The 25514-nt window shown below is 43.5% G+C and overlaps 1 protein-coding gene and 1 pseudogene across 2 annotated transcripts; both read right to left on the bottom strand.

Annotated features, from left to right (window-relative positions):
* Window positions 1-1089: 1089 nt before the first annotated feature.
* On the bottom strand, window positions 1090-25514 carry LOC110568519 (MANSC domain-containing protein 1-like). Of its 2 annotated transcripts, XM_064377660.1 has the most exons (5): window positions 25433-25514; window positions 17441-17579; window positions 17257-17338; window positions 11486-11626; window positions 1090-2466 (listed from the first exon to the last, which is right to left on the bottom strand). In XM_064377660.1, the coding sequence occupies exons 2-5, from the start codon at window positions 17477-17479 to the stop codon at window positions 1532-1534; spliced, it is 1197 nt and encodes a 398-aa protein (XP_064233730.1). In that variant the 5' UTR covers window positions 17480-17579; window positions 25433-25514; the 3' UTR covers window positions 1090-1531. The 2 variants fall into 2 exon arrangements, with proteins under 2 accessions (XP_064233730.1, XP_064233729.1); XM_064377659.1 differs by having other exon boundaries at window positions 17257-17579.
* LOC110568520 (ubiquitin-conjugating enzyme E2 D2-like) lies at window positions 5793-10160 on the bottom strand (annotated as a pseudogene).

Raw genomic sequence — 25514 nt, 5'->3', positions numbered from 1 at the left:
TATGAGCTTAGTGTAAACCAGGGAAATGGGGGAGGGGTACCAGGAGAACAGAGGGGAAGGAGGTGAAGAGGGAGGAGAAGAAAAAAAGCTTTTTCTCTCATTTCCTGCATTTCTCTTAATTGCTGTACTTATTAACCAGCTACTGCCCTCTAGTGCTCACTGTATTAAGTTCACATTTGAATTCCATTTTTATCTTTAAAAGCTCTGGTGACAGGCCGGGCATGGTGACTCACGCCTGTAATCCCAGCACTTTGGGAGTCTGAGGCGAGCGACCACAAGGTCAGGAGATCCAGACCATCCTGGCCAACATGGTGAAACCCTGTCTCTACAAAAAAAAATACAAAAAATAGCTGGGCATGTGGCAGGTACTACTCAGGAGGCCGAGGCAGGCAAATTGCTTGTACGAGGGAGTCAGAGGTTGCAGTGAGCCGAGATCGCACCACTGCAGTCCAGCCAGGCGACAGAATAAGAATCTGTTAAAAAAACAAAAACAAACAAAAACCTCTGGTGACACTTGTAAAGGACCAAATTTCCTGTTTTGCAGATAAGCAAATTGAAGTCCAGAGAAAACAGGTGTCAGACTGACCCAGGGGACTTCCAGACTCTGCTACCTCATCTATAACTTATCTGGAAGACTTTACTAAAAGTCTTTCTCAGAAATTTTAGTTGCTAACCAATAAAAATTGTAGCATAATCTTAATGTTATCTATTATTTCTAGTGTTGTTCTAAATTAAGATTAGGCTGACTGCTGGTCAATTTAGGTAAGGATATAAAATAATATTGGTATATGTTTAACTTAGTACAAGTTTAGAAAATGTCTATAATACTTTTTTTAAAAGGTTAACTAGAACAGACCTGAAGTGGATTTGGCCATTTATCAGAACTGACTTGTCATTGTCTCCATGTAGGCTTACATTCTGCTAGAATTCTCCCAAGTGAAGCTCTTTGCTCACTAATGGGAAAAAGGGGGGTTGTCATTTTAACTTGGAACATATTTTCATCACATAATCATTTTGCTAGTGGAAATAAATGGAAAGTTATCCAGCTGGACATGCTACTTACAAGAACATTACTGAGTAACAAAAGATTTGTTCCAATATTTAATTGGAAGGAACTACATCTGGAATAAGTTTTATTGGAATTCATATAAAAAGAAAAGCAAATCCATTAGAAATTGATATAAACAGTTGATTTTATCTGGAACCAAGAATATTAATGAATTGGAACCTAGATGTCCTAGCCTGTTTCTTTGCATAAAAGCCAGTTGAATTTTGAAATTTATATGGCAATCATACTTTATTACTTTAGGTAGAGCTTTGTTTTCAGCTAATATTTTAGAGACAGATTACCCAAATTACCTAATTTGGTTCCCACTTCACTCCTCCTCAAAAACCAAACATAAAGAAAGCAGAAGGGGCCATTTTCCTGTCTTCAAAATACAACCTCCTGCTGAGACCAGCAAGTCAGCAGGAACTCACTGCACTTGGGCTTCTAGTTACTGAATGAATTAAGAGACACTGAGTTCCATCCTTAGATGTCCACATAGATCCCATTGATCAAATAATCAAGTCTTGAGTAACGTTTCCTGCGGAGCGATTCTGAGAGGATTCTACCTAAGAGGACAAGGCCTATCACCAGGAACAGGACACCAAAAAGCAGAGACCCAATGAGAAGCCATTTTTCAAATGGAAGGCCATACTGATTTTCTGGAACACTGCCCTGGGAGGAACTGCCTGGACTGGCGCCCCTATCTTCCCAGGAAGCAGTTTTATTCATAGTGGAAGACTCCACATATGACGTAGAAAATGCAGTAGGGTTATACACATTCCCCATGTTCAAAGTTAGGTTGGAGATTGCTGTAAATGGTATCGTTCCTAGGCTGCCTTTCGAGTCTGTAGGTACCTGAAAGGTGGTAGTCAGGACTGCTGTTGTAGTCATCGCTTGGAGTGTAGTCACAGCCCGTGTAAAAACTGTAGAAATGAGGGTCGTGGGAGGTTGAGAAGTGACAGTGGTTACAGGTGGAGCTGTGGTGGCCAGCTGTGGCTGGGAAGTCCCAGAAAGTGTCACTGAAGCATTGGTGGGTAGAAGGACGGTGGGCTTTGGAGTAGCCGAGGTGGTACGTGGAGAATTAACTGCCACTGTATTTGGGAATGCACTCCCATTTCCAGGCAGCACATGAGCTATTTCTTGTTTGGAGGAAAACTGTGAACTCTGAGAATGGCCTTTTTCTTTATAAACAAGGAGCTGGGCACTTGCTTCGTCAATCTTAAATAGTTTCTCCAAGTGATCTGAGGATCCAAACTTCTGAGAAAGTGTGTCTTTCCATGAGATATTGGTGGGCTTTGAATAATCTGTATGATGATCGGCTGGCGGAGTGACTGCTTGTGAAGACTGGCCATGTAAGAGAGAATCTTCCTGGGCTAACTCTTGGCTTGGCAAATCAGTTCTGGTCAAAGATGGAAAATCTGAAAATGTATGGATAACAAAAGGAAAACTTATATAACTCCATGCTAAGGTAGGTTAAAAAAATGCAAACATATCAGCTTGCTTAAAAGATCACCAAACTGACTGGGAATGTTGGCTCACACCTATAATCCCAGCACTTTGAGAGGCTAAGGCAGGAGGATCATTTGAGGCCAGGAATTCGAGACCAGCCTGGACAATATAGGGAGATCCTGTCTCATAAAAACAAAAAATCTCCAAACTGTTGATACTTGACATTTCATTGAAATGTGTGCAAAATGGAAAAACACAAATTGCTAAATGAGAATCTGATAACACCGCCTCTCTACCAGATGCTGTGGTTTATTTCTAGTATGAGAGGACAGAAGAAAAGAGAAATGTGTGGAGGAGGACCAGGCGAATTAAGGAAAAGGTGGGAGTTGCACAGCAGAGAAGCTGGAGGGGCTCAGCAGGGCAGCAAGAGGCTTAGGAAGGTGGAGAGGGTTCTCCACCTTCCTAAGGGGCCAAGGCCAGGGAAAGTAGGCAGGAGGGTGACCTGAGCAGGAGAGGATGGCAGGGAGAATGCGGGGGAAGGTGTGGGCTTCTGCCAACTAAGACAGAGATGACAATTCGGGACCGAGTAATCAAGAAAGATTTCAGTGGGGGCACAGGGCGGGCAAGAAACGTATGTGGAAGCTGTGGGAAATGAGATGATAGAGCAGGACAGGAGGAAGAATCGCTGTGATGTGCCTCTGACAGGGAGGAGGAGGAGAAACCAGGCAGGGTCTGGTCTCTCCTCTGAGCACCGAGGCCACAGCAGCAGCAGAAGGTTGAGGAATCCTTCGAACAACAACAACGAAACGGACATATCATCCCCGCACTGTGCTCAGAGGACAGAGGCTATCTGGGAGATTTCACTAGGACTCTCGAAAATTAGAATTTTGGAGCCAATGTCTTAGGTCATAAGGATGATGGGACCAATATTTGAAATCATGATGACCACATTGTAGACATATAGAGCAGAAAACCATACAGTCCCGATGCCTGCTGAGGAGAAACCAGCCCCACATCCTGCTCCTGCACCAAGAAGCTTAGAATTTTGCTCCTGATCACACACCCCATTTATCACAGCTCAAACTGGAAAGGCCTGTTCAAGCAATCAAGTGCAAGGAATGACCATGTGAATTGCTGTGTATTACTCTGCTGCTAGGCTAACCATCTCACGCAGATTAGAACTGCAGAAAACACAAGGAAAGAAGCAGAGGATGTCCTGGCATTTCTCAGTCCACTCACTCCTGCTCTTCTCCTTTCTCTTCCTCAACTCACCTCCATGCCAGCTTCTAAACTGATCCTCAGTCTCCTCTTTCCTACAAACAGATCCAGAGGCAGCTTTGGATTAGTGCCCTCTTGTGACTGTTCTCTAAGGCCTTACCCCTCTAAGAGGTCCTTGGCGCTGTCACTTATTCATTCATCTAGGACAGGGCTCAGCAAACTATGGCCTGATGGACAAATCTGGCCTACCTTCTGTCTTTGTATGACTTGCAAGCTAAGAATGGTTTTTACTTTTTTTTTTTTTAGGTTGGAGTCTCACTCTGTCGCCCAGGCTGGAGTGCAGTGGCGTGATCTCAGCTCACTGCAACCTCCACCACCTGGATTCAAGCGATTCTCCTGCCACAGTCTCCTGAGTAGCTGGGATTACAGGTGTGTGCCACCATAACCGGCTGATTTTTGAATTTTTAGTAAAGATGGGGTTTCACCATGTTGGCCAGACTGGTCTCAAACTCCTGACCTCAGGTGATCCACCCGCTTCAGCCTCCCAAAGTGCTAGGATTTCAGGGGTGAGCCACCATACCCAGCCAGTTTTTACATCTTTTAATGGCTGAAAAATAATCAAAAGAATATTATATGACACAGGAAAAGTATATGAAATTCAAATTTCTGTATTTCTAAACCTAAAATACTGGTGTGAAAAGCCTAAAATGCTATTTGGCCCTTGGCAAAAAAAAGTTGGTGGACATTTGCTCTAGGATATAGCATTCTACTCTAAAATAGATTTGGGTCAAATGAAATATATTTAAATATATATATATATATATATATATATATATATATATATATATATATTGAGAAAGGGTCTTGATCTGTCACCCAGGCTGGAATGCAGTAGCACAAACACACTTCACTGTAGCCTCGACTTTCCAGGTTCAAGCGATCCTTCCACCTCAGCCTCTCGAGGAGCTGGGACCACAGTGCCATACCACCACACCCAGCTCATTTTTGTATTTTTTGTAGAGACAGAGTTTTGCCATGTTGCCCAGGCTGGTCTTGAACTCCTGGAATCAAGCAATCCATCCACAGCCTACCAAAGTGCTGGGATTACAGGTGTGAGCCATCATGCTTGGCCTATAATTCATTTTAAAGTTAAAAAAGAAAAAGACTACTATTTATGTAAACACTCTGTGATATGTGGGAAATCAGAACTTAAATATGGCCATTGACAAGAATGACCAAAACAGCTGTTTTCTTTCTCAAGCACACAACTCATAAATAAAGCAAAGCTAGAGCCGGCCCCACTTCTTGATAAGATTCCTCTGTTGGCAGAGGTCCTAGAACCACACAGGAGTCCTCCACACCTGCTCCATCTGCCTCATCCACTCATGTCTGCCATTGGGGCGTGGTGCTTCCCCTCAGTCACGCAGAGACAAGCCACAAAGAGAGCTGCAAAGCAGCTCTGCACCCTTAACTCCTCTTTGGAGTTTTATTTTCAAACAACTTCACTGAGTCGAAAAATGAGAGACTATTACTTGGACCCCAGCTGAGCAAACAGACTCTCAATTTATTCTATGTCTGAATTCTCCCATTCTTCCAGTCCTTGGTACAAATGGCATGCCATGAAGCTGCCAACGCCAACAATAAAAGATTAAATAATACCAAATAGCAATGGTTTTATAGAATGAACAGAACCCACTGTCGTCATTCAAACACCTGGTCTGTAAATATTAGTCAACTGGATATAGGAAATAGAGGCCGGGCAAGGTGGCTCACGCCTGTAATCCCAGCACTTTGAGAGACCAAGGCAGGATGATTGATTGAGGCCAGAAGTTTGAGACCAGCCTGGGCAACATACTGAGTCCCCCATTGCTACAAAAATTTTTAAAAATTAGCCTGGCATGCTGGTGCGTATCTGTAGTCCCAACTACTCAGGAGGCTGAATGAAGAGGACTGCTTGAGCCCAGGAAGAGGCTGCAGTGAGCCATTATTGCACCACTGCACTGCAGCCTGGGCAAGAGAGTGAGACACTGTCTCAAGAAAAAGAAAGTAAAGAAAAAGAAATAGTTCTTCCAGAAACAAACCACCAAACATATTCATATTTAATTTCATTCCAGGCAGGAGGCAGATGATTCATTTTTAATGGGGTAATCTGAATTCATCAACATGGACAGATTCATAAACAGAATTACAAATACAACTTGCACACATCCTGTAGATATAAACAGTCCTTTGCATACTATGTCCAGGGTTGGTGCCATGTTGTCACTAGGTGTCCATCAACCTGCTCAGGGGCTGGCACTGCCCCCTGGTGGCAGCCATAAGAACCATTTAATTCTATTTTACTTCATTACCTTCACACTCGCCCCAAGATTTACATACATGCTAAATTCCCCTTTTCCCCATTTCCATTGGCAAAGATCTTCATCCCACACATTCTCTTTTATATGTGCATTATGAAAGCAACAACACTACAGAAGTATTAGAAAACAAATTCCGCTATAATTTCTATCATCATAGGGGTTCAATAGCAATTATTTACACAAATACTGTGTTCTTCATGCTCCTATTTCAGGGGGTGTTTGACACATCAAGTTTCCCAGCACATGAACAAAACTCAGACACAGCCTCAGCCAGAGGGCAAAGCAGTGTCAACACCCAGGCACGCTGGACAGTATCATTCCCCAAAGCACCTCATACTTAATGCGGTCAAGAGAGAGCCCTAGATTCCATCCCACAACCATAAAACTCCTCCTCAAGTTTCCCCTAATGCAGCAAATGGCATCACCATTCATCTAGATGCTCAAGGCAAAAACTAGGACTTGGCCTTGACGATTCTCTTTTTCTGGTCCCCCAGACCCATACCACCAGTAGATCCTGTCAACTCTACTTTGGAACAGCCCATATGTCTACTTCTCTCTCCATCTTGCCTGCCACTCCCTGTGCCTTCACCCGGGTCTCACCCATGGCTCCTAAACAGTCTTTCAATTTTCACTTTGCTGCTGTGTCAGTGTTCATTCCCAAGAAGGCAGCTATGGTCAGCTTTGAGAAATCACCTTTAAAACACCACATAACATGCCTGCTTTAAAATTTCTGCCAGGCATGGTGACTCACGCCTATAATCCCAGCATTTGGGAGGCTGAGGTGGACGGATCACTTGAGGTCAGGAGTTCGAGACCAGCCTGGCCAACATGACAAAACTATTTCTACTAAAAATACAAAAATTAGCCAGGCATGGTGATGCTTGCCTGTAGTCCCAGCTACTCAGGAGGCTGAGGCAGGAGAATCACTTGAACCGGGAGGTGGAGGTAGCATTGAACCGAGATTGCACCACTGCACTCCAGCCTGGGCGACAGAGTGAGACTCCAACTCAAAAAAATAAAAGTAAAAATAAAACTCACAACAGCTTCCCACCACACACCTAAGATAAAAACTCCCGGCTGGGCGCGGAGGCTCACACCCGCAATCCCAGCACTTTGGGAGGCTGAAGTGGGTGGATTACCTGAGGTCTGAAGTTTGAGACAAGCCTGAGGTCAGAAGTTTGAGACAAGTTTGAGACACAACAAGGTGAAACCCTGTCTCTACTAAAAATACAAAAATTAGCCAGGCATGGTGGCATGCACCAATAGTCCCAGCTAGGTGGAGGTTGCAGTGAGCTGAGATCCTGCCACTGTACTCCAGCCTGGGCAACAGAGTGAGACTCTGTCTCAAAAAACAAAACAAAAAACTCTCTCCTGTGACTTACAGGGTGTTATGTGATCTGGCCCTCCCTGCCGTTTTATATATCACTCTCTGTATATTTCACAATGAGTCAACCAGCTGGGACTGGAGTGTTGGTTCTTCAAACACTTCAAATCATTCTGCCTGAGGACCTTGGACCTGGATGGTCTTCCCTTGATCTCCTCACATCTGGCTCCTTGCTGTTCAGATCCCAGTTTAGGGGTTAAATCTTCACTTACTGTCTATTTTAGGGTTCTGTCTCAATTCTCTTTATAGCACTAGTGACTATACTTTTCTTGATTATTTATTTATTATGGTTATTGTCTCTCTCCCCTAAAACACAAGTTCCGGAAGGGAGAACCTTGTTTTCCTATTTTTTTTAGAGACAGAGTCTCACGCTGTCATCTAGGCTAGAGTGCAGTAACATGAATACAGCTCACTGCCGCTTTGACCTCCCGGGCTCAAGGGATTCTCCCACCTTGGCCTCCTGAGTAGCTGAGACTACAAGCTCATGCCACCATGCGTGCCTAATTTTTAACATTTTTTTAGAGATGAGGTCTCACCATGTTGGCCAGACTGGTCTCAAACTCCTAGGCTCAAATGATCCTCCAGCCTCCCAGAGTGCTGGAATTATAGGCATGAGCTACCATACTCAGCCAGAACCTTGTTTTTCACGTGTAGCGTTGTATCCTTAGGGCATAAAAAGTACTTAGCACATAGAAGATGCTAAATAATATTTGTTATTTATTGAATAAATGAACAAGTAGAATATTAAAAATCAGGAGTATGATAACTTTTTTTTTTTTTTTTTTTTACAGGTTTCAAGCTACATTTTACTAGAGTCAAGGGAAGACTTCAGAAAGCCACATACAGTACAATTTAAAATTGGATGAACATCCTGCAAATGTTAGTGCAAAGTAATTACGCAGACTCTCCAAAACAAAATTGTGCTCGTTTCCCAGGTTTAGTCAATGTTGCTCTTTTATAATTACAATCACAGAGGCTTAACTTACCAACTAGCAATGCCTTTGTGTTTTATGTACTATGTACCAAGGGAATGTCACAAGATTTTGGTGAAATGCAGCTTAGTTTCATTAATAAAGCAAATTTCTTATTGAATGTAACAGTCATGTTCCTGGAATGCTGCATGTGTCAAGTTTCATGGAAATGCTCTTAAGCTTGTGCCTCTATCTTGTTTAATAAAATTACTCTTAGGATATCCTTTTTACTATGTAACTGAAATTGTTTCATGATTTTAAAATGCAACCAGTATAAGTGAACATTTCAGGGGTGGGAGAAAATCCACCACTAATCTCAGCTAGACAAACTTCTTAAAAATCAGAAAGCCTATTCACACAAAATTGTATGTAATGACTGTAGTAATCAGTTTATTACACAGATTAATCATTCTTGAACGTACAAGCTCCAGAGGAGCAACTGGGTCTTTAAATATACACAAGTATTTCCATCAGATGAATTTTCACCCTTACATCCAAATAGACCTAAGCAGTTAAAAACATAAGAAAAATAAGAGCTATTAGCTATGTATTAACTGAGAAATCACATACAAACCAAAGACTATGGAAGAGAAAGAAGGGCTGAAAGGCCAAAAGTTGAAGGGGTAGGAAGATGTAAAAGAGTTGGGAACAAAGCCCATTACATTTGATGTACTAATAGCTCCAATCCATTTAAATGTTGACCAGTTAAACTTAGACCTTAAAATGCAGGATGTGGGTAGAGTTTAATCTGGTTGGTCATAACTTTCACCTAAGACGTAGCTCCTTCGAAATAAAATGAATACAGACACAACTTCATGTTCTTCACCTTGCTTTTCATAACTGTTTTGAGTTTAAATGGATTCCACTTAAAAATAATCTCCTACAGGTGAGTGGAGCTTTTTCTTTCCCATCCAAGCACACACGATATCCACCTCCCCCTCACACCTTGCTGTTATCCAAATTTAAGTCAATAAGGAAAGCTTTTAGTCTCACACCTAGGTAATGCCTGTAGAACTGACTTGTCACACACACACTTCTCTGCTAGGAGGCAATGTTGGTACAGAAGTACAGTATTTCTAGTTTGTCGTTCCAAGTATGTACAACACGCAGCACTGCTGTATCAGGTAAACATGTGCACAGGGGAAGATAAGGCGTGGGCTCATAGAAAGCAGTCAAATGGAAATCAAAAGGACTTTTCTCTTTCAGAGTTCCCCTATCTTTATTTGTAGAGGTTATCCAATAATTTCTTTAATTACATCGCATACTTCTGAGTCCATTCCCGAGCTATGCTGTTGTATTTTCTCTATCTGTTTTGTAGATCCGAGCAATCTCTCAGGCACCAAAGGATCATCTGGACTGGGATTACACAACAGAGAACAGATGGACAAGAGTACTTTTGAAATAGTTAGTGCTGGAGACCACTGTGACCGCAGAATATCAAGACAAATGCTGCCATTACTGTTAATATTTGGATGATAAATTCTTGTAAATGCAACCTTAGGTGGTTTGAAGGGGTAATCTGTTGGGAAATGAATTGTCAAGAAAAATACTCCACCCTGACAGGGACTGTCATTTGGCCCCATTATTGTAGCTTGCCAATGGAACATATCATCTCCAACAGGACCTGCTGGACACTGTGCTGGAGGGTCACGGGCCAGGTCATTCAATTCCAAGGGTAAGGACTTGAGTGTTCTGCGATACCATGGTTCTTTAAATCTGGATCTTGTGGATTCTCTTCGGAGCCTTGGTGAGAGGTGGGTGGCGGCGGCCCCCTGGGCGGGGACGGGGGTGGGGAAGGGACGGGGAAGGGGCTAGGGAGCCTGAGGCCGCCTCGGCGATCGCGCTCGGCCGGAGAAGATGGAGAGTTCAGGAGAGCGGGTCCGGTGGGACGGGCTGAGGGCCGGGGCCCACTCCGCTCCTAGGCCTGTCGCAGCGGTCACCGCATCACCCGCCGCCTCCCCTTTACTCGCCGCCGCTGCCGCCGCCGCCGCCGCCGTAGCTGTTTCTTCCTCCCAGGATCAGCGCCGCCTCCTCAGCCGCCGCAGACCCCTCCGCCGGGACGCAAAAGCCCAAACCTCGAGCTCAGCTGGCGCCTCTCAGTTGGACAGCCAGAGGAACTGCCTGCCTTCCTGCCTGCCTGCTGCAGGTGGACCGAGGGACAACTTTCTAAAAGAAAAATTTAGGCTGGGCGCGGTGGCTCACGGCTGTAATCCCAGGACTTTGGGAAGACGAGGTGGACGGATCACCTGAGATCACAAGTTTCAGACCAGCCTGGCTAACATGGTGAAACCCCGTCTCCACTAAAAATACAAATATTAGGCCGGGCGCGGTGGCTCAAGCCTGTAATCCCAGCACTTTGGGAGGCCGAGGCGGGTGGATCACGAGGTCGAGAAATCGAGACCATCCTGGTCAACATTGTGAAACCCCGTCTCTACTAATACAAAAAAATTAGCTGGGCATGGTGGCGCGTGCCTGTAATCCCAGCTACTCAGGAGGCTGAGGCAGGAGAATTGCCTGAACCCAGGAGGCGGAGGTTGCAGTGAGCCGAGATCGCGCCATTGCACTCCAGCCTGGGTAACGAGAGCGAAACTCCGTCTCAAAAAAAAAAAATAATAATAATACAAACATTAGCCTGGCTAATCATTTTTTATTTTTAGTAGAGATGGGGTTTCACCATATTAGCCAGCTGGTCTTGAATTCCTGACCTTGTGATCCGCCCACCTTGGCCTCCCAAAGTGTTGGGATTAAAGGCGTGAGCCACCATGCCCGGCCAATAAATATTTCTTGAATGAATTTCCTTTCAGGCCTAGACAACAAAATCCGGTGAGTTTGATTTCAGACGAGATTGGCTGCGTTCAGGGAGGTGTGAACATAAACAAGTTTGATTTCAGATAATGTGATTATAACGGGAACTTAATAACAAATATACTAGAATTTTCTATATTAAGATATGATCCCTTTTGGTAGTTTCATTTAGACTCTCGTAGAAAATCTTTCACATAAACCATATTCTTACATTATTCTAATCACAAAAGAAGTATAATGCTTTTATTACCTCTAATTATCCTGTAAGTCATGAGTCCTTTTGCTGGTTTCAATGGACAGGCTTCCTCACTGGGACAGAAAAATAGGTAGCAGTTGGGTTGTTTAGCTGTTTTGTGAGTGTCGAAGATCATCAAGTTACATGCTTTGTCCCCTGTAACAAAAGGTCTTATAAGCATGATTTTGAAATGAGATTTTCTAAAGAGTAGGGCAAGCAGGAAAAACTTCACTTATTCTGGCGTCCAACACAAACACCTTTGTTCATTTTGTTCACTTGCTTGCTGACTGCTGAATCATTTCCTTTTCCTTAGTTTAGTTGCTTAAGGCGACTTTTAGAAACATTGGGTTTAGCTCTTTTTTTTTTTCCACAAGATGGCACTGAAGGTGAAGAAGGAAGCTCCTGTCCCTCCTTAAGTAGAAGCCAAAGCAAAGGCTTTAAAGGCCAAGAAGGCAGGGCTGCAAGGCATCCACAACCATACACACACACACACAAAGACCTGCATGTCACCTCCAGCAGCCCCAGACACTGTGGCTCCCAAGGCAGCCCAAATATCCTGGGAAGAGCATCCCCACAAGCTTGACCACTTTGCCATCATCAAGCCCTGACCACTCCTGTGCTATGAAGACAGAAGACAACCACACACTGATTGATGTTCACTGTGGATGTCAGGGCCAACAAGCACCAAACAGACTGTGAAGAGGCTCTCTCACATTGATGTGACCGAAGTCACACCCTGAGCAGGCCTGATGGAGAGAAGGAGGCATGTGCTCACACTGCTTTGCATGTTGCCTACAAAACTAGGATTTTTTTTATTTTTTATTTTTTTTTGGAGATGGAGTTTGCCACCACACCTGGCTAATTTTGTATTTTAGTAGAAATGGGGTTTCTCCATGTTCGTTAGGCTGGTCTTCAACTCCTGACCTCAGGTGATTTGTCCACCTCGGCTTCCCAAAGTGCTGGGATTACAGGTGTGAGCCACTGCGCCTGGCCTTTTTTTTTTTGAGACAACGTCTGGCTCTGTTGCTTAGGCTGAAGTACAGTGGCATGATCTCAGCTCACTGCAACCTCCACCAGGTTCAAGAGATTCTCCCACCTCAGCCTCCGGAGTAGCTGGGACTACAGATGCAAGCTACCATATCCAGATTTTTTGTATTTTTTGTAGAGAACAAGTCTCCCTAACTTGCCCAGGCTGGTCTTGAACTCCTGGGCTCAAGCTCTTTGCCCTTGTTGGACTCCTAAAGTGCTGGGATTGCAGCCAGGCGTGCAGGTGTAAGCCACCACACCTGGCCATCTCTTGGCTTCTGAAAGCATCTCAGATGCCTATAAAGCCATGAGTGGAGTCAGTAAGATATCCTCGATGTCACGCCTCCTTCCACAAGGATTTGAGTAGTGTATGGAATAGTCTATCCTTTAATTTTTATCTGTACCGTTCTTTTTGTTTTTCTTCCAGTTTCCCCTCTTTCCTTGTCAGGTTTGCTTTTCTGTGTTCCTTTTCTCACTTTTCCTTTTTTTTTTTTTTTTTTTTGAGATGAAGTCTCACTCTGTCACCCATGCTGGAGTGCAGTGGCGCAATCTCAGCTCACTGCAACCTCCGCCTCTGAGGTTCAAGTGGTTCTCCTGCCTCATCCTCCCGAGTAGCTGAAATTACAGGCTAATTTTTGTATTTTTAGTAGAGACAGGGTTTCTACTGGCTATTTTTTGTATTTTTAGTAGAGACGTCTGGCTTTTTGTATTTTTAGTAGAGACGGGGTTTCACCATATTGGCCAGGCTGGTCTCGAACTCTTGACCTCGTGATCCACCTGCCTTGGCCTCCCAAAGTAACAGGTTTACAGGCGTGAGCCACCAAGCCGGGCCACTTCCTCACTTTTCACTCTTAACTATAATTTCTGGTGTCTTTTCTTTTTTGAGTCAGGGTCTTGCTCTGTCATCCAAGCTGCAGTGCAGTGGTACAATCACAGCTCACTTCAGCCTTGATCTCCTGGGCTCAAACAATCCTCCCACCACCTCAGCCTCCTCAATAGCTGGGACTACAGGTGTGCACCACCACGCCCAGTGAATTTTTTGTTTTTTGTAGGGGCAGGGTGTCACTATGTTCCCTAGGCCAATCTTGAATTCCTGGGGTCAAGCAATCCACCCCCCTCAGCCTCCCAAAGTACTGGGATTACAGGCATGAGCTACCGCACCCAGCTGCTGGCTTCCTTTTCTGTTCCTCTTGTGTCCAACAGAAATTAAACTCTCTACTCATCATGGCCTAGATTTGATTTTGTCCTCAATTTGGTACAGTCTCACATCTTTGGGAGGTCAGCATATCCCTATTTGGGTTGAAGGTTAAGAGGCACATAGGCTAATAATTAAAAACACATGCTTTGTTGACCATCACCACCACTGCTGCTAGTCAGGCAATGGTGAGAGATCAACTCCAACTCCCCAGAAGGGAAAGAAGATTTAGCCTCGGCAGGGGGTTCATCATGTCATATCCCCATTACTCAGATTATAAGAGGGGTACTCCTGATTTTTCTTTCTCAACAATGTGATACCAGAAATATCAGTCTTTTTGGCACTTAGGTAAAGGGGAGGGTCCATAAAGCTCAAAATAGTATGTAAGATATTGTGCTCATCATGTTACATGCATTTTTCTTTTCCTTCCTTCCTTTTTCTTTCTTTCTCTTTCTTTCTTTCTGATGGAGTCTTGCTCTGTCCATAATCCTCAAAATTGTATGTAAGATATTATGCCCATTATGTTATATTTCTTTCTCTCTCTCTCTTCTCTCTCTCTCTTTCTCTCTCTCTATCTCTTTCTCTCTCTTTCTTTCTTGATGGAGTCTCGCTCTGTCACCCAGGCTGGAGTGCAGTGGCACGATCTCGGCTCGCTTCAACCTCCGCCTCCCAGGTTCAAGCAATTCTCTGCCTCAGCCTCCCGAGTAGCTGGGATTACAGGCACCTGCCACCACACCCAGCTAATTCTTGTTTTTTTTCTTCAGTAGAGACGGGGTTTCACCATCTTGGCCAGGCTGGTCTCCTGACCTCGTGATCCACCCACCTTGGCCTCCCAAAGTGCTGGGATTATAGGCGTGAGCCACTGTGCCTGGCCTATGTGCATTTTTCTAGAGTATCATCAAGTTATCAAAGTGCCTTTGAACCCTTAGTGGTTAAACCATTGCTCAATAAGTGAGGAAAATGTTTGAGATCCTTAACTGAGGTCCCAAGTACCTTTGCTTGTAGTAAAGCAGTAATAGGACTTCGGCTTATAGAATAAAACAGCAAACCCTCATTTCTTAGAATTGAGGAGAAATGCAGGGCTTTGCTGATGCCTATAAATACCCACACTTACAGTATTCAGTCCTGCTTGCAGGTGATGTTTCTTTTTCACATAAATGTTGATGTCAACATTTAAAGAAAAACTAGAAATTTAAATTAAACCTCTGTCATTTCCATAAATTACTTGCATAAAGTGTTCCAAAGCACACTGCTCAATGAGACCATTGAAGGGACTTTTCCTCCTGACACCAAGTATATGGTGTCTTCTCCACACCAGTGTTCCGGCGATAACCGCATATCCTACTATTCAGTTCAATCTGGACACCAACTATCCAGAGTTAGCATCAGACCCCATGGATTGTGGGCTCAGTATCACAAGACTGCCCTCACTTCAGAAGCCAGTAGCAAGTATCAGGTCTCCAGGTTACCCACATTTCTGTCTGATGTGGCTGGTACTAATTCAGGGGTTCCCATGATCCTACCCCCTCAGATTTGATAATTTGCTAGAACAACTAATATAACTAAGGAAAATGCTATATTTACTATTACAGCTTATAATAAAGGATACAGATGAACAGCCAAAAGAGGCTCCTCGAGTCCCAAGTACAGGAGACTCTGCCCCTGGGGAATTGGGGTGCATCATCCTCTTGACACTGGGATGTGTTCACCAACTTGGATGCTCCCCCATCATCTAGGGGTTTTTATGATGGTTTCATTACACAAGCATGATTGATTAAGTCATGGGCCACTGTGACTGAACTCAATCTCCAGCCTGTCCCCTGAGGTGAAACCTCAGTAGCACAAACTCAAGTAGAGTTGAAAGTGGCTGGTTACGAATAACCAAGGACATGCTCCTATCACTTGGGAAATTCCAAGGTTTTTAGGAGCTCTGTGCCAGGAACTGGAGACAAAGACCAAGTATGTATCTTTTGAGACAAGGTCTTGCTGTGTCACCCAGGCTGGAGTGCAGTTTTGCTATCAAAGCTCACTGCAGGTCGTGTGTGGTGGCTCTCCCATGTAATCCCAGCACTTTGGGAGGCTAAGGCGGGAGGATCATTTGAAGTCAGGAGTTAAAGACCAGTCTGACCAACATATGAAACCATGTCTCTACTAAAAATAGCTAAAATTAGCCAGGCATGGTGGTGAACGCCTATAATCTCAGCTACTCAGGAGGCTAAGGCAGGAGAATTGCTTGAACCTGGGAGGCAGAGGTTGCAGTGAGCTGAGATTGCGCCACTGCACTCCAGCCTGGGCAACAGAGCAAGACTTCATTTCAAACAAACAAAAAGCTCACCGCAGCCTCAACCCCCTGGGCTCAAGCGATCCTCCTACCTCAGCCTCCAAGTAGCTGGGACGACAGGCATGTGCCACCACACCCAGCTAATATTTTACTTTTTACAGAGAACAGGGTCTTGCTATGTTGCCCAGGCTGGTCTCAAACTCCTGGGCTCAAGCAATCCTCCTGCCTTGGCCTCTCAAAGTTCTGGGATTATAGGAATGAGCCACCATGCCCGGCCATTCATGAGCTTTTCCAGGCTCCTTGATGGCAAGGCCTTGTCCATCTTATTCACTGTTTTCTCTCTAGCAACTAGTAAAGTGTTAGGTACTCAATAAATTTTTCTTTTTCATTTAGAGAATTCAAACAGGGTCATAAGTAAAATTGAAAAAAGACCACTGTTTTACTAAGATACATAGTATACTTCTCTTTTCAGTTCCAAGATTTAAATCCTAAAATAAAATATGCAAAGGCCTGGTTCAAACCTATGGGTCTCAGTTTCTCCTGTGTCATGAAAATGGGTCATTCTAGGCTGGGCACCATGGCTCATGCCTGTAATCCCAGCACTTTGGGAGGCCGAGGCGGGTGGATTACCTGAGGTCAGGAGTTCAAGACCAGGCTGGCCAACATGGTGAAACCCTGTCTCTATAAAAAAAATTTATGAAAAAACAATAATAATAAAAAAGAAAATGGGTCAGTCTAAATGACTCCTCATCCCATTAGACTTCTAGAAGCTGTGGTTACCTAGTAGTCAGTGTTTTTTTTGACTTATCCTATGCCACGAGCTCCAAGGAAGGAGAAGAAGTGGGGGTTTTATGCTTCCAACTTAAAGATCAAATGCTGATTTTCCCATGAGATAAGAATTTTATTTTTTTTGTCTCAACTCCTTTTCTCTGTTGGCATTTTCTTTGTAGTATCACACCGTATTCCAATACTCCATGATGATAGCAGCTAAGCATTTCAACAGGATTTTTGTTTTCAATATTCTAGATACCAGTTGGGATATAACACCAATGATTCTCAACCTCTTCTTTACCCAGTCACTGGAGGGATATAGACATACATTCATCAATAACTTTGACTCAGCTTAGGGGAGGGGAGGGCACACTTGTAGAAAATTCTCCAGTGATTATGTCACTTACATTTATACCCTATTGAGAGTCACTGGTATGAGCAATTCAGCCACATCCCCCAGCTACTGAAGTCACAAAACACATGGAACAAAGGATTCAGGAAACTACTATTTACCTGATATGTTTTCTGTTGAACAGCAAGAATGAATGCAGTCTTCTTGAGTTAAAGTATATATGGGCTCATTGCCTCTGATTCCCTTAGAAAGAGATGACTGGATGTCAATGACAACATCTTCTAGACTCTCGTTGAGGCAATTCTGACCAGCAGACAGCCTTAGTGTCAGGAAACAAATTATTACCAAAGTGGAAGTCAAGCTCCCTTCTCCCCTGAAGAACATTTTAAATTTCAGTTTAGTTTTGGTCTTCAAAGATCAAGGATAATCCTCCCTCTGGTCCTAGTTTGCTTTCAGAAGGTAGCACAGGTGATGAAATTTCTCTCTAGAACAAAAACGGAAAATTATCAATGAGTTTTGTTCTTTTAACAAACAAGGCAGCCGGGCGCGGTGGCTCACGCCTGTAATCCCAGCACTTTGGGAGGCCGAGGCAGGTGGATCACGAGGTCAAGAGATCGAGACCATCCTGGTCAACATGGTGAAACCCTGTCTCCACTAAAAATACAAAAAAATCAGCTGGGCATAGTGGCGCGTGCCTGTAATCCCAGCTACTCAGGAGGCTGAGGCAGGAGAATTGCCTGAACCCAGTAGGCGGAGGTTGCGGTGAGCTGAGATCACGTCATTGCACTCCAGCCTGGGTAACAAGAGGGAAACTCCGTCTCAAAACAAAAACAAACAAACAAAAAAACAAACAAGGCAAGAAACATTTCATTTCCTTAAAATCAATGAAAAGGAACCACGTGCAATTTAGAGAAGAAAAGTATTTTTTGTTTCACTTTTAGTAAATTTAAGACAGTCTTTGATTAAACACTTGGCAAAGAACTAATAAGCATAAAAAACATACTACCTAACCAATGCTTAAAAGCTGACAATGCATATGGAGGAACAAGTATAAACAGTAGGCCTGCCTCAGAGTTCTACAATCCTTCCCTCTTCTAACTCAGAGCAGAAGATACAACTTTCTTTTTTTCTTTTTTTTTCTTTTGAGTCAGAGTCTCACTCTGTCGCCAGGCTGGAGTGCAGTGGCATGATCTTGGCTCACTGCAACCTCTCCCTCCCAGGTTCAAGCGATTCTCCTGCCTTAGCCTCCCGAGTAGCTGGGGCTGCAGGAACATGCCACCATGCCCAGTTAATTTTTCTATTTTTAGTAGAGACAGAGTTTCACCATGTTGCCCAGGATAGTCTCGATCTCTTGACCTCATGATCTGCCCACCTTGGCCTCCCAAAGTGCTAGGATTACAGGCATGAGCCACCGCACCCGTGGACACAATTTTCCAGCCTAGAGAACGCAAATTTCTAGTCATTGATGAAGCAGTAGTAATAGGTTTGAGCATATTTCTTTTCTCAGTAATAAGAATCAGTATTTTAAAATTATCTACTGGGGCTAGGCGTGGTAGCTCAAGCCTGTAATCACAGTACTTTGGAAGGCTGAGGTGGATGGATTGCTTAAGCTCAGGAGTTTGAAACCAGCCTGGGAAACATGGTGAAACCTCGTCTCTACTAAAAATACAAAAAATTAGCTGGGTGTGGTAGCGCACACCTGTGATCCCAGCTACTTGGGAGGCTGAGGTGGGAGGATCTCTGGACCCCAGGAAGTTGAGGCTGCAGTGAGCCATGACTGCACCACTGCACTCCAGCCTGGGTGACAGAGCAAGGCCATGCTTCAAAAAAAAACTTTAAAATTAAAAGTTGGGCTGAGGGGCTCACACCTGTAGTCCTAGCACTTTGGGAGGCCGAGGTGGGCAGATCACAAGGTCAGGAGTTCGAGACCAGCGCACCCAACATGGTGAAACCCCGTCTCTACTAAAATACAAAAATTAGCCAGGCATGGTGGTGTACCTGTTATCAATCTCAGCTACTTGGGAGGCTGAGGCAGGAGAATCGCTTGAACCAGGGAGGTGGAGGTTGCAGTAAGCCTAGATCACGCCATTGCACTCCAGCCTGGGTGGCAGAGTGACACTCCATCTCAAAAAAAATAAATAAAATAAAAAATAAAAATAGATAACAACATGCTAGATGGTAGACATTGTGCTGAGCAATTTACTACTTTTTAATTATCTTTAATTAATTAATTAAATGTATAACCCTCTTTTTTTTTTTATTACCCTCTTTAATCCTTATACCAACTGTGATGGTTAATACTGAGTGTCAACTTGATTGGATTGAAGGATACAAAATATTGATCTTGGGTGTGTCTATGAGGGCGTTGTCAAAAGAGATTAACGTTTGAGTCAGAGGGCTGGGAAAGGCAGACCCACCCTTAATCTGGGTGGGTACAATCTAATCAGCTGCCAGTATGGCTAGAATATAAGCAGGCAGAAAAATGTGAAAAAGAGAGAATGGCTTAGACTCTCATTCTTTTTTTTTTTTTTTTTTTTTTTTTTTGAGATGGGAGTCTTGCTCTGTTGCCCAGGCTGGAGTGCAGTGGTGCGATCTTGGCTCACTGCAACTGCCACCTCCCAGGTTCAAGCAATTCTCCTGCCTCAGCCTCCTGAGTAGCTGGGACTACAGGCGTGTACCACCACACCTGGCTAATTTTTTGTATTTTTAGTAGAGACGGGGTATCACAGTGTTAGCTAGGATGGTCTCCAACTCCCAGCCTAGTGATCTGCCTGCCTCAGCCTCCCACAGTGCTGGGATTAAAGGCATAAGCCACTGCGCTCAGCCCCAGACTATATCTTTCTCCTGAGCTGAATGCTTCCTACCCTCAAACATCAGATTTCAAGTTCTTCAGTTCTGAAACTCCTTGCTTGTCAGCCTACAGATAGCCTATTGTGGGACCTTGTGATCATGTGAGTTGATACTTAATAAACTCCCCTTTATATATGTGTATATATATTCCATTAGTTCTGTCCCTCTAGAGGACCCTGACTAATACAACAACCCTGCAAAAAAACTATTATTGGCCGGGCACAGTGGCTCATGTCTGTAATCCCAGCACTTTGGGAGGCTGAGGTGGGTGGATCACCTGAGGTCAGGAGTTTGAGACCAGCCTGGACAACATGGTGAAACCCCATCTCTATTAAAAATACAAAAATCAGCTGGGTGTGATGGCGGGCACCTATAATCCCAGCTACTCAGGAGGCTGAGGCAAGAGAATCACTTGAACCCAGGAGGTAGAGGTTGCAGTGAGCCAAGATCGTGCCACTGCACTCCAGCCTGGATGACAGAGCAAGACTCCATCTCAGAAAAAAATAATACAAAAGTCACACTATGGATAATGCCAACTCTATTGAGATGCTGGTTCTTTTAGGAAAAATAAATGTTAAACTGGCAAGACAATACAAGAAAGTATCCTCACTCATCCACCTCCACATTTCTAGAATACAAATTGTTCACTGAATGATAGCTTAGACCAGAATTACCACTTCTTTAATCTTTCTTTGGTCATTAACCCCTTTGATAGACTGAGGAAGCTCGGGATATCTTCTGAGAGACATATTTAAAAATGCATAAAATGAAATATGTCAGATTCCAAAGGAAGCCAGTTATATTGAAATATAATTGACTGGGGTCAGTGGCTCATGCCTATAATCCCAGCACTTTGGGAGGTCAAGCTGGGTGGATCATGCGGTCAAGAGATTGAGCTCAGGGCCAAGCGAGGTGGCTCATGCCTGTAATCCCAGCACTTTGGGAGGCCGAGGCGGGTGGATCGCGAGGTCAAGAGATCGAGACCATCCTGGTCAACATGGTGAAACCCCGTCTCTACTAAAAATACAAAAAATTAGCTGGGCATGGTGGCGCGTGCCTGTAGTCCCAGCTACTCAGGAGGCTGAGGCAGGAGAATTGCCTGAACCCAGGAGGCGGAGGTTGCGGTGAGCTGAGATCACGCCATTGCACTCCAGCCTGGGTAACAAGAGCAAAACTCCGTCTCAAAAAAAAAAAAAAAAAAAGAGATTGAGCCCATCCTGGGTAACATGGCGAAACCCTCTCTCTACTAAAAATACAATAATTAGCTGGGCATGGTGGTATGTGCCTGTAGTCCCAGCTACTTGGGAGGCTGAGGCAGGAGAATCACTCGAACCTGGGAGGCAGAGGTTGCAGTGAGCCAAGATCATGCCACTGCACTCTAGCCTGGCAACAGAGTGAGACTCCATCTCAAAAAAGAAAGAAAGAAAGAAATATAATTATATTAAAATGTAATTATCAAAATAGTTTTTAAAATGTCCCTACAAAATTCTGGTGAAAGAAATCAAATAGAGAGATATTACATGTTCATGGATAGGAAGACTCTATCTTGTTAAGATATCAGTACTTCCCAACTTGAGCTACAGATTAAATACAGTCCCAATCAAAAGCCCAAAGTTATTTTTTGGATATCAGTCGATTTTAAAACTTACATGGAAATGCAGAAAAGACCTAGAATAGTCCAGAATACTAACAAGCTACAGTAATTTAAAAAGTATGGTATTAGAAAGAGAGTCAACTGATCTTTGACAACCGAGCAAAAGCAACTCAATGGAGAAAGAATAGTCTTTTCTTTTCTTTTTTTTTTTCAAGACGGAGTTTCACTCTTGTTGCCCAGGCTGGAGTGCAATGGCGCGATCTCGGCTCACCACAACCTCTGCCTTCTGGGTTCAAGTGATTCCCTGCCTCAGCCTCCTGAGTAGCTGGGATTATAGGCATATGCTACCATGCCTAGCAAATTTTGTATTTTTAGTAGAGATGAGGTTTCTACATGTTGGTCAGGCTGGTCTTGAACTCCCGACCTCAGGTGATCCACCTGACTTGGCCTCCCAAAGCGCTGGGATTGCAGGTGTGAGCCACCACACCCAGTGAGAATAGTCTTTTAAAGAAAATGTTAATGGAACAACAGGATATCCACTTATGAAAATGAATAAATAAATAAATCTAGCCACATACTTTATATGAAAAAATTAGTTCTAAATGGATCACCAATCTAAATATAAAATGTAAAACTATAAAATTTCTAGAAAATAACAGAAGAAAATCCTTGTGACCTTAGATTAGGTGATGAGTTTTTAAATACAATATCAAAAGCACACTCCGTGAAAGAAAAAATAATGTTGGACTTCATTAAAATTAAAAACTTCTGCTCTGCAAAAGATACTGTTAAGAGAATGAAAAGACAAGCCACAGACTTGGAAGAAATACTTGGTTATTTTTTTGGAGGAAATATTTGTGAAACAAAAGCAGTAGTCCCCAACCTTTCTGGCACAAGGGACCAGTTTCATGGAAGACAATTTTTCCATGGATGGGGTTGTGTGGGGTATGGTTCAGGATGATTCAAGTGCATTGCACTTATCATGCACTTTATTTCTATTATTACATTACAATATATAATGAAATAATTATACAACTCACCATAATGTAGAATCAGTGGGAGCCCTGAGCTTGTCTTCCTGCAACTAAACAGTCCCATTTGGGGGTGATGGGAGACAGTGACAGATCATCAGGCATTAGATTCTCATAAGCAGTATGCAACCTAGATCCCTCACATACGCAATTCACAATTCAATGCTCCTATGAGAATCTAATTCCACCACTGATCTGACAGGAGGTGAAGCTCAGGTGATAATGCAAGCAATGGGGAGTGGCCGTAAATGCAGATAAAGCTTTGCCCACTGCCCCACTGCTCACCTCCTCCTGTGTGGCCCATCTCCTAATAGGTACTGGTCCTGGCCCTGAGGTTGGGGACCCACATAATAAATGACTGGTATCCAAAATATACCAAGAACTCTTAAAAGTCAGCAATAAGAAAACAAACTCAATGGACAAAAGATCTGAACAGACACCTTACCAAAGAAAATAAACAGATGATAAATAAGCATACGAAAAGGTATCTAACATCATATATCATTAGGGGATTGCAAATTCAAACAAGATACCACTACCCACCTATGAGAATGGCTAAAATCCAAAAACTGAATAATACCAAATACAAGGACATGGAGCAACAGAACTTCTTTGCTGGGCGCAGTGGCTCACACCTGTAATCCCAGCACTTTGGGAGGCTAAGGTGGGTGGTTCACTTGAGGTCAGGAGTTTGAGACCAGCCTGGCCAACATGGTGAAACCCAGTCTCTCAAAAAAAAAAAAAAAAAATATATATATATATATATATATATATACACACACACAAAAATCAGCCGGGCATGGTGGTGGGCGCCTGTAATCCCAGCTACTTGGGAAGCTAAGGCAGGAGAATCGCTTGCTGATGGGGAATGCGAAATGGCACAGCCACTTTGGGAGAAGTCTGGCAGTCTCTTACCAAGCTAAATGTAGTCTTAACATACAATTCAGCAATTGTCCTCCTATGTATTCATTCAAATGAACCGAAAACTTATGCCCACACAAAAATCTGCACAAGAATATTTATAGTAGCTTTATTCATAATTACCAAAAACTAAAAGCAACCAAGATGCCCCTCAATCAATGAATAAACAAAATGAGATACATCCATACATTGGAATATTATTCAGTAATAAAAATAAAGGAACTACCAAGCCACAAAAAGATATGGAGGAATCTTAACTGCATATTACTAAGTGAAAGAAGCCAGTCTGAACAGATAAGACTCCAACTATATGACATTCTAAAGAAGGCGAACTACAATGGCAGTAAAAAGGTCAGTGGTTACCAGGAGAACAAGAGTGGGAGGATGAATCGGTGTAGTACAAGGAATATTTAGGGCAGTGAAACTATTCTGTATACTACGGTAATGGAGGATACATGTTATTGGACATCTGTCAAAACCCATAGAAATGTGAAACATAGAGTGAACATTATGTGAACTGTGGACTTTTAGTTCAAAAACAAGGTAAAAGAAAACACGAAAATAAAAACCAGTATATGGCAATAAAACACAAGTCTAATACCTTTCTTGCTGTCTGTCAAAATTCTGTATACAGTAAAATAGTAACATTTATTGCTTCTAACTTGCTAGTTTCTATGCTAAGCACTTATTTTTTTCAGCATTTTTGCAAACATAAGCACTTTATATATATCATGTCATTTAATCCTCACAGATCCCACTATCACCCTCATTTTCAGTTAAAACTTATAAAAAGTTGTGGGACACAATATGTGCTTTTTTATTAACCTATTAAGTAACAAGTGGTCATCTAATAACTGCCATAATTTTGACATGGTATTGAGTATAGATAACATTTTGAAATATGTGCAACAAGTCATGTGATATAAAAGTATCAGCAGTATCTACTGGGGGCAAATCATAGCTACTGCTGATACTACTGTGGCTCTTGCCTACATTCCATTTCAAAAGTCGGTGAAATAATAAATTTTTCCACCCAAGTTCACAGACATCCTGAATTCTATCCATGGAAACCTTATCATGGACTCCCCAGGTTAAGAATTCTGGCCAAGGTACTTAATATGCTGCCACATTTTGCAAGCCTCTAGGGAATCTAGAGAAAACCAGGTCAATACTTTATTTTGAATGGATTCTAATGTAGCCTCTTTTCAAGCTTTTGCAAAGAAACCTGAAGTATGCAAGGACGTGGGGCACGAGCTGTTTTAGGTAAGCAGCATCGCCAGACGTGCTGAAGAGTTTTATATCATTAAAGAGACTCGGCAATATTAGGTTAGTGACGTTTTCTAATCCATTACTATTTAGGCCTTAAGGGCCTGACGTCGAGTTGAATCTTGTTGAAAGATGGGCGGGGGAAAGGATACAGGCGGTGAGAGAGGATGCCCCTGAGTTTTAACGCCTGCATACAAGAGTCGCTAAAATTTACTCGCACATAACTAGTTCAAATATTGGAAATCATCTTACTCACAGCGCACTATAATTTACCAAGATGCTTATAACTGTACACGCACTCTCTCTACAGAGAATTAGACAATTAGCAGGTTCAATAATTCCAGAGACGACTCCTACAAGAAAAACAGGGAACATTTTCCTTCCCTTTGAGGAAATGCATGTTGCCTACTGAGCTACTCTTCTGCCTCTCCTTCTGATGTCAACGCAGAGCGAGAGCCATTTATGGCAGGTGCCTTGAGCCTGCCTGGAGGTCCCCTTCGGAATAATGCAGACTCAAGGATCCTGGTCAGCCCTTCTTGGCCCCAGCTGGTCCTCCGGATGCTCCGGTGTGGGTGGAGGAGCCTTGGCCCCTGGAAAGGAGGGGACCTACTCTCTCCGCAGGAGGCGACGCTGCCTGCAGCCCGTCAGGGGTGGGTGGTGGGGAGACCCGTTTACCTGGCAGCGAGAAGACCCCGGGGCCCCTGCTGCCCTCCGGGTGCGGTGCCAGCTCTGTCGTGCCCGCGGGAAGGACGGGTGA

Source organism: Aotus nancymaae, unplaced genomic scaffold (genome assembly GCF_030222135.1).
Source record: "Aotus nancymaae isolate 86718 unplaced genomic scaffold, 86718_ANA_hifiasm-v0.15.2.pri h1tg000016l, whole genome shotgun sequence".
NCBI classification, from domain to species: Eukaryota; Metazoa; Chordata; class Mammalia; order Primates; family Aotidae; genus Aotus; species Aotus nancymaae.
This window is presented reverse-complemented; position numbering and strand designations above follow the sequence as displayed.